At 44.4% G+C, this 9,772-nt stretch overlaps 1 protein-coding gene across 1 annotated transcript; it reads right to left on the bottom strand.

Annotated features, from left to right (window-relative positions):
- Positions 1-4,489: 4,489 nt before the first annotated feature.
- On the bottom strand, positions 4,490-8,677 carry LOC108314000 (chromosome-associated kinesin KIF4A-like). Its single transcript, XM_017542704.2, is given in 3 exon segments — positions 4,490-5,195; positions 5,527-6,669; positions 6,671-8,677. Coding segments are annotated over 3 exon segments (3,699 nt in total). The 5' UTR covers positions 8,675-8,677; the 3' UTR covers positions 4,490-4,643.
- Positions 8,678-9,772: the final 1,095 nt, after the last annotated feature.

The following is a 9,772-nucleotide window of genomic DNA, read 5'->3' as shown; positions in this document are numbered from 1 at the left end:
TCCTTACCTGCAGTCTCCAAATGTTCTCTTATTGGGCCCACATCTTTCACCCTCCCCACCAAGGATAGTGATCATGATTGACAGCCACCTTCTATGTCTGCAGTTGTTTCTATGGGAGGGGTGTTTCAGAACAGCAAAGGATCATTCTTCCTAATGATGAGGCTCAGTGCTGGGAGCTTGAAGATTTGGGTTATGATAAAGAGTTTACTACCAACTGGCCTTGGGCCTTCGGGAATTGCTATGATGCTGACTTGCTTTTACCATCAGTGAAATGGGTGAGTAGAAAGTTTGTCCTGATGAATTTCATTTGAAAGAAAAAGGAACCCGTGCATGAAGCTTGACTTAAGCAGGAGGAAGAACACCTGAGGGCTTTGCTCGGGCTGATTTATGCCTCTGATTTATGTCTCAGCCAGTCACATGAGAGCACAGAGGCTGCAGTTTAATTACAGACAGCACTGGTGATCTGAGGAGTCACAGAGAATGGGAGAGGCTCCAGAAAAATAGAGAGAAGAAAATGTTTCACAGTGGTTGAACTAATTTACATTCCCAACAGTGTAGAAGTGTTACTGTTTCTCTGTAACCTCGCCAGCATCTGTTGTTTCTTGACTTTTTAATAATCGCCATTCTGACTGGCATAAGATAGTGTCTCATTGTGGTTTTGATTTGCATTTCTCTAATGATCAGTGATGCTGAGCTTTTCTTCACATGTTTGTTGGCTGCATGAATGCCTTTTTTTGAGAAGTGTCTGTTCATGTCCTTTGCCCACTTTTTAATGAGGTTGTTTTTTCCTTGTAAATTTAAGTTCCCTGTAGACTCTGGATATTAGACCTTTTTCAGATGGATGGATTGCAAAAATGTTCTCGTACTCTGTGGGTTGTCTGTTCACTCTGATCTTGTTTCTTTTGCTGTGCAGAATCTCTTTAGTTTAATTAGATCCCATTTATCAATTTTTGCTTTTATTGCAATTGCTTTTGGCAATTTCTTCACGAAGTCTTTGCCTATGCCTATGTCCTGAATGGTATTGCCTAGACTTTTTTCTAGGGATTTTATAGTTTTGGGTTTTAAACATTGTGGAATACAGGGTGGAGATTCCTCAAAGGTCTAGAACCAAAAATATCATTTGACCTACCAGTCCTATTACTGGGTATATACCCAAAGGAATATAAATCATTCTGTTATAAAAATACATTCACTCATATGCTCACTGCAGCACTATTCACAATAGCAAAGACATGAAATCAACCCAAATGCCCATCAATGATAGGCTGAATAAAGAAAATTTGGTACATATCACCATGGGATATTATACAGCCATAAAAAGGAATGAGATCATGTCTTTTGCAGGGACATGAATGAAGCTGGAAGCCATTATTCTCAGCAAACTAATGCAGGAACAGAGAACCAAACACTGCTTGTTCTCACTTATAAGTGGGAGTTGAACAATGAGAACACACGGACGGAGGAACAACACACACACTGGACCATGTTGAGGGGTGGGGGGAGGGAGAGAATTAGGAAAAATAGCTAATGCATGCAGGGCTTAATACATAGGTGATGGGTTAATAGGTGCAGCAAACCATCATGTCGCATGTTTACCTATGTAACAAATCTGCACATGTACCCTAAAACTTAAAAAAAGAAACACACGGCCAGGCATGGTGGCTTATGCCTGTAATTCCAGCACTTTTGGAGGCTCAGGTGGGTGGATCACAAGGTCAGGAGTTCAAGACCAGCCTGGTCAAGATGGTGAAACTCCATCTCTACTAAAAATACAAAAAATTAGCCGGGCGTGGTGGTGGACGCTTATAATTCCAGCTCCTCGGGAGGCTGAGGCAGAGAATTGTTTGAACCTGGGAAGCGGAGGTTACAGTGAGCTGAGATATAAAAAAAAAAAAAAAAACAAAAAAAAACGGAAACAGAGAGAGAGAGAATATTTCAATTTCTAAATCAGAGATAAAAGTAGATGCACATTCTGGAAATGCCAGGCCAAAAAGCATTTGAATTGGAGCATCCAGAACCAGGGAGCGCATGGTCTCATTGTATTTCGTATGGGTCAGACATACTTGTGATCTGTTCAGTGTTTAATACCACATTTAAATATGTCATTTATAAAGCTGACCAGGTTCTAAAAGGGGATGACTCAGCATGATATGTTTATCTTGCAACAGAAGAGTAGGGTAGTTTGAATATTGGATGTGTATTTCTACAGACAGGAAATAAACCATTTCTATGTGTGATCATAGAGGGCAGACTTGAGGTTTCAGAGAAGGAGATTTCTATCGGTCAAAAGGAAGGGATTTCTCAAAGTCTGAGCAGTTCAAAGTTGGAACAGGCCACCCAACCAGGCCTGTCCCAGTAAAGGCTGATTCAGCCTAAGCAGGACTCATGCAGGTGGGTCTGGGATTGGGTGGTGTGAGATCAAATGGTACTCAAGTTGTGTTGAAAGATCTGAGGTCTTAGGAGGGTTAGCATCAGAATAGCTCTTCAGGGAGGGTTTTCAAGGGCAGCCCTTCAGTGTTTTCCCAACAGGAGTCCTGCATGTGCGTCTCTGCCTGCTGGTCATTATTGGTCTCTCATTTTACTGGGACTACAAAGAATAATGCTCATCGGGTGATAAAACTTAGTAGTCAGTCTGTCACTCTCTACCAGAAGACTAGATCTTATCTTTGCAGAGATAAAGCTCCCATCTGGACATGTCAACCCTTGCCTTTATGGTGAGGGCTTGGCCCATCTCAGAGGGCTGCTCATGCCCAATTTTCAGCACTGAATAGTCTATTTGTCAAATGTATCCAGGAGCCAATGCTAGAATCTTGTCCTGTGTATTGTGTTGGGGACACTTTGTCCCATAAACAGGCACCACTCTGCAGCAGGACTGGGTGGGAGAGAGGCGTAGGCCAGCTCCACTCCTTCAGCATGGAGATGGTGGATGGGCAGTGTGTCCCATGAAAGATCCCGCATCATGCAGTAGCATTGGATTTTATCAACCAGAAAAGAGACCTGATCTGAGCTGTTACGTGATGAAATGGGCATACAGGAAAAGTTCAGATTGCTCATTACAGAGGAGAAGGGTGGGAAAACAAGGAGCCACTTGCATTTGGGACACGAAGCCAGTTATCTCTCCCTGTTCTCTGTATTCGTGGAACCCTGGCTCTCTAGCACCACGCACCTACCTTGTCATCCCTGCCAACTTCCACCCATCCCATTCTCTGCAGACAGCCACGTTTCCTTTCAGCTGTCTCTGCCACCTCTTTTGTTCTCATTTGCTTTGTATCTGGGCAGCATGATAACCATCTCACACAGCCTTTGATGAAAGCAGAGGAGGTGAGTGAGGCTCCAATGAAATAAGAAAAAAAACAAAAAACCAAATTTAGGAACTTAGAGACTGTTCTGTCCAACCTCCTACCTCAGACTCTAGAGTCAACAAATCCGTTGGCTTGTAAAACTTCCTTAATGTGGAGTAAGACTGAGAATGCTTGCAGACCGCATTTGTGAGTATCTTGAAGAGAATACCATCCTGAAGGATGTCCTTGCTTTGGCTTTGCAAGTAAATACAATCTAAAAGGGAATTATTTCTTTCTCAAGTTGAGATTGGTGGGTTGTATACATTTCAAAAACAGTGGTATTCCTTTTTTGAGACAAAAATTTTCATGGAACCACAATCTATGAAACACGGAGAAATGAATTATACTGATTAGGGTAGGTTCGAGGGCCCACGTATCCACTCCTGAACATCCCACGCGCCTCCTAAAGAAAATTTTAAGCCTCCTGCTATAAGTAAAGGGGAAACAACAAGTGGACTCGATCCAGGCCGCAGCAGTCCAGTGGTTCAGGGCTTCCCATAAGAGTTTACAGCCCAATTTACTCATTTAACAAACATTTATGGAGTGTTTGCCATATGTCGGGTTTTGCTAGGTATTTGGGATAAACCAACAGATGAGAAAAACAAGGTCCCTGCTTTTATAGGGCTTAGATTCCAGTAAGTGACACTGGCATATTGTGCTACATGCCACGCAGGAAATGAACAGGATAATGAGATGGAGCCATGGGGTAGGGGATGCTGGAGAAAGGGCTGTCTTTTTTTTTTTTTTTTGTAGATGAGCTAAGGTTTATTTACTTACTTAACATTTAAAAATAGTTCATTTACTTCAACAACGTGGCAGACAGTCAAGAGTACTATTGAAACACTTGTAAGTCAGAGAGGGTCAGGACAGAAAAGATCACAACCCCATTCCTGAGGTGGAGTGAAAGATCTAAGCCAGGCCTCCATCCTAGGCCAGGCTCCTCCATTAAACAGAGACGACCAAATGATAGGAAAGCCATCAGGAGATAGCCTGAACCACTCACAAATAAGAAAGAACGAGACCATACTGAGGGCTGGTTCCTGATGAGTCATTAGGAAAGTCAGTTGGTTCTCTCTTCAGTAGGTGGCTTAGCACCCTTCTGAAGAACAGAAAACAGTAGTCTGGGGCTGGAGGCTGAGGGCCAGCATCCAACAAAGGTTACCTTCTTTTCAGTAACACTTTATTCCTTTTTACAACAGCAAGAAACCTGAAATCCAGAGGTGTCATTTAAAAAACCCCTTCTGGCTGCAACCTGAAAGCATCTCCCAGGCCAGAATGGGGGTAGAGATGATGACTCCAACTTCAGTGGGCCTTTTCTTCAATAGGGGAGCAGCCAGAGAAGACGCTGGTGTTGCTGGCCAGAGCTCGTTTCTTTTTCTTCTCTGGAGCGTTATTTTCTTGGTATTCTGTTGCTACGTGTTTCAACTCTGGGAGGTCAAAAGGGGAGGGAGGTGGGGCAGTCTTCTCTGACAGCACTTGCTTCATGTCACACATCTGTTTCAGGAGCTTGCTATTGGGGGTGGCACAGACAGGGTTAAAGAAGCTCAATCCTAGAGTCACCTCGGTAGGATCCTCCAGTTTGAAGGAGCCTTCCAAATCCTGGGTCCGTTCAACTATGCTCAAGCTATTCTTGCCTTGCTGGTGGTTCCGACACTTTGTGGGGTCACAGCTACAGTCCACACCACAGTCTGACTTTTGTTTCCTGCACCCACACTGCTTGTTTCCACACCAGCCCTTGCAGGAACACCCTTGGATGTTCTTCCTGGACACCTTAACTAATTTTGTTGGCTTCCATTCCTCATCATCCCCCTCATCACTGTCACCATCACCATCCTCATGCTCATTGACAGAATGCTCTGAACAATATTTTATTTATTTATTATTTATTAATTTATTTATTTATTGAGACAGAGTTTCACTCTTGTTACCCAGGCTGGAGTGCAATGGCGCGATCTCGGCTCACCGCAACCTCCGCCTCCTGGGTTCAGGCAATTCTCCTGCCTCAGCCTCCTGAGTAGCTGGGATTACAGGCACGCACCACCATGCCCAGCTAATTTTTTGTAGTTTTAGTAGAGACGGGGTTTCGCCTTGTTGACCAGGATGGTCTTGATCTCTTGACCTCATGATCCACCTGCCTCGGCCTCCCAAAGTGCTGGGACCACAGGCGTGAGCCACCGCACCTGGCCCCTGAACAATATTTTAGATCCTCGATGTCCATGCTTTGCTCCAGGAACTTTTCTTTAACACGAGAAGGTTTTGGCTTAGGTGGGATATATTCAAAAGAAGAGTCTGGAGATAGAAGGGCATCCTTAGGAAGAGGTTTCTGTCTGCTGGCTTCCTGGAGGAGGGTCAGTTTCTGCTTGATGATTTCATTCTCTTGGAGAAGCTGCTGATTTTGCTCACACGCTTCTCGCATCTTCTCAAGTTCTTCATCCTGACACTTCAGTGGGCTCAGCAGCTGCCGTTCCTTTTCACTGATTGATTCCTGTAACTGTTTCTCTGCCATTTGGCATTGCTGCAGCTGGCTGAGAAGGTACAGCACCTTCTCCTGGTGCTGTTGTTCCATTCTGACCAGCTCAGCTTGTAACTCTGTCTCTATCTCAGCAAAATGATTTTGTTCCTCAAACAGCATCTTCTGCATGTCAGCACAGGTGGCCTTGCTCTGTTTCAGGCTGCTTTCAAGTTTGCTGACCTGTATTTTGGAGGAGACCAGCTCTCCAATCAAATATTTCAGGGCACACTTGGCTTCCACAATGGTGGCAATATTCTCCCAGTGTTGTTTTGGTCTGTCTTCACTTTCTGCATCTAGCAGCTTCTGCTGTAGGTCAGCAGTCTGAGCACTCCTGAATTCCATTTCAGTCTCTAGGCTTTCAATCTGCTTTGTAATAGAATCTTCTGACTCTGAAACTTGACCACGCACTTCAGTAAGGGAGAATGTATGCCTCCGGAGTTTAGGAGGTGGATTCTCTCCAGATTCCTTTTTTTCTTTGAGTTGAGCCACATCTTGAGCCAGGATCTTTCTGTCTTCAAGGAGGTCATTCAGATGGTGTTTGGCTTCCTCAGTACTAACCATAACCTCAATTTCATTTCCAAGCCAATTTTTCATTCGAGCTGCAGTGCTTTCCATTCCACAGCTCTGAGTCTCTTTCCGCTTATCCGCGACCTCCTGCTGTTTCTGGAGAGCACCCTTGAGACGCTTCTTGGCAGCTGCTGCCTCCTCTGTTTTACGTCTGAGCACATAGGATTGTTTCTGGAAGTTTCTTTCAAGTTTCAGCAGCTCATATTGCCTCTTACGATCTCGTTCTTTTAACTGTATTACTTCTTTGTCTTATTTTCTGCTTCCACTGTCTGAACTTGTCAGCATCCTCTTTCATTTGACGCATTAACTGTACCCGCTGGTTTTTCATCATCCATATCTCCTGGTTCAGTTTGGAGATGGTATGCTCTGTGGATTACTTTAGTTTCAGAAGTTTGGACTGCTCATTCAGTTTCTTCTTCAGATCAGCAATTTGACCCTCCAGCTCCTGGAGACGTTTGCGGTGGCGCTCACTCAACTTGGCTTGGTTGACATCCTTCTTTGCTATCTGAAGTTCAAGAACCAATTCTTCCTTTTCCTTTTGCAGATTGATGACTTCTAATTCTAGACCTTTTATGTTATCCTGGTATTGGAATTGAATGGATTGTAGTTGGCTGTCATTCTGAGTCATCTTCATAGCCAGGGCCTCTTTCAGTGCAAGGGCTTTATTCAACTCAATGAGCTCCTTAGACATCTGCACTTGACGGAGAGCATGCTGAGTGGTAAAAGTGTCAGAAGACCTGCTCATCTCTGGACTGGTTTCCACTTGGGCTTCTTGTTCCACTGCAGTGTCAATGGCTGCAGCCATGCAAGCAACAGTTTCATCCGATAACTGGGTAACCAATTGCTGCAGTTTACAAATTATCTCTACATTTTCTTTCAATTCCTCACCTTCCAAAGTCTCCACTAGCTTTTGAAGATTCAGTTTGCAGGCCGCATGCTGCCTGAGCTCTTCTAGCTTGGCGTTCATTTCTTCATTCACTTGCTCTGTCAAAATGATCCTCTCCAACATCTGGGCTGTCTGACCAGCTGCTTTGCTCAGACCACGACTTAATTTTTTATTCTTCTCTACCAGGGACTGATTCTTCTCCATCAGGGACTGCAGATTCTCTGATGGTTCCATATTTATAGATCCAGGCAGGGTACCTCCATGGGCTTGTAGCAACAGGACCTATAGCTGTTTTACCTGTTGCTTTAGATGATTAAGTTCAGCCGTCTGGGGATCAATATTAACAATAGGTTTGTTCTTGATTTTTCTTGCTCTGTCAGCATAGCGAAGGGTATTTAATGTTTCTTCTAGATTGGAGTCAGCAGGACTCACACAGGCTATCATAAGAGTATGACTATTACCTCCCAGAGAATCTTGAAGCAGTCGAGTCACCTTGGAATCTCTGTAGGGCACAAATCCACCCTTTTTGTCATCTCCAAGAGCACTGATTACATTTACCAAGCATAGGAGGCCTTGGTTAATATTAATACTCTCTTTCAGACGATCTCCTTCAGCCTTGGTTTTCTTCTGTCTTTCTGATCCAGCGAGGTCTACAAGATGCAGCTTGGAGCGAAAGCTGCTGTTCTTGTCACTTTTCTTTGTTTGCTCTATGGAGATTGTAAAGATGGCATGAGATCGGGATGACTGGGAGTTCGTAGCTGTGGAGGCCACAGTCCTAGAATTGTTGCCCTGCTCCAGACAGGAAACAGTATCCAAGGCAACTAAAACAGTCTTCTCAGTGAGTCCCACAATCTTTATGCCTTCCTTAGGATCCTCCTGTATGTTTATTTGAGATATCTCACAAGATGGGCATAGAAGATCCAAAATTTCTTCATTGCAAATCTCTAAGTAAGACACTTTCAAAGTAAACTCAAAGCCACTCTTTTTATCAATTTCTTTGAAGAGCAGTTGTACTACCCTGGGAATAACCCCAACTGTCGGTTCATTCTCTTGCTCTGCAGTGTACGCACCTCCCATCGAATAGGTTTTTCCAGAGCCAGTCTGCCCATAGGCCAGGACTGTTGCATTACATCCTTTAAATACGCCTTTTATGAGTGGCGCCACTGCTGTATTGAAGACTTCTCCCTGTTCAGTTGAAGGATCAAACACAAAATCGTAGGTGAAGGATTTATCAGTACCAACCACCACCTGAGGCTCCCCGGGCACGAAGGAAAGGTGCATCTGGCAGCCCTCGCTAATCTCTTTGGGGACCAGAGGGCGACAACGCAGCGCCACTCTTACAGGAATTCCCTTCACCTCTTCCTTCATGATCCTATCCCAGCACCATCTTAAACGAAATGTCCCTTCCCCGTTCTCCCCGGGTCTCCCGCCGCCCTGTCCCAGCCGGGGCTTTAACCGCCAAGTTTCAAACCCGTCCCGGAGACGTCAACCAATTGCAGGGCAGCCTGCCCGAGCGCAGAGCGCGCACGTGGCGCGCGCAGGAAAGGGCTGTCTTCGTTAACTTACCTGTCTGAATTTGATGGCGCCCTTCTCCCCCAGGTCCAGTCACTTTTCTGAGCCGTAGCACCACCTGAAGGGAGGTCCTGTGTTTCCTTAGGCAAATCAGAGAGCAGAGACATCTTCTGGGAAGGACTGATAGAACAGACAAACTCTGCAAAACAGCTTTTCCAGTCTTCTTGAAAATGACGTAAGGCACATTTGACATTTGTAGACAGATTGAAGGTGGGAATTTTTGGACGACAATTAAGGATGATGATGAGCTTAGCTCTCCTTTCTAGGAATCACAAATCATCCCAGGGGAGCTATACATCCCTGATTTGGGCCGGTGAAGACTCTCATGGATATGGTTTAGCTACCAGAGCATCTGAGAAGCGAAGCTCAGGGGTTAGCAAGAGACGGCCCTGCTAACCCAAGCTGAGTGTGGAAACAGCTGCCTTCCTCTTCCAGCCCTTATTTTTCAGGACCACGGAGAGCTCTGACCATCCTGTCTGTCTTCCATACGCAACAGAACGCAGTTCAGTCTCCGAGGGTTTAAGATAGTACAGCAAGGCATGAAAAGTTACAAAGAAATGGGGAAAAGTTACAGACAGGCTTTAATATGAAGCAATTTCATTCCTTAACAACTATGTTCAAACCATGCTTTGATGAACCAAATCCCATGCAATGAAAGAGTTCCTTATTAAACAAACACACTAAAACAATCTGAAAATAATATATACATATATATTTGATTTAAAAAAGCTTCACTGAGGTATAATTAGCACAGAATAAACTATACATATTTAAGGTATATAACGGCTGAGCTGTGTCCTCCCATCTGGACATTTGTTGAGACATTTGTCTTGGTATCTGAGAATGTGACTGTATTTTGAGATGGGGTCTTTAAAGGTACAATCGAGTTAAAAT

Source organism: Cebus imitator, unplaced genomic scaffold (genome assembly GCF_001604975.1).
Source record: "Cebus imitator isolate Cc_AM_T3 unplaced genomic scaffold, Cebus_imitator-1.0 Scaffold145, whole genome shotgun sequence".
Taxonomy (NCBI): Eukaryota; Metazoa; Chordata; class Mammalia; order Primates; family Cebidae; genus Cebus; species Cebus imitator.
Note: the sequence above shows the minus strand (reverse complement) of the source record. Positions and strands in the feature narration are given on the sequence as shown.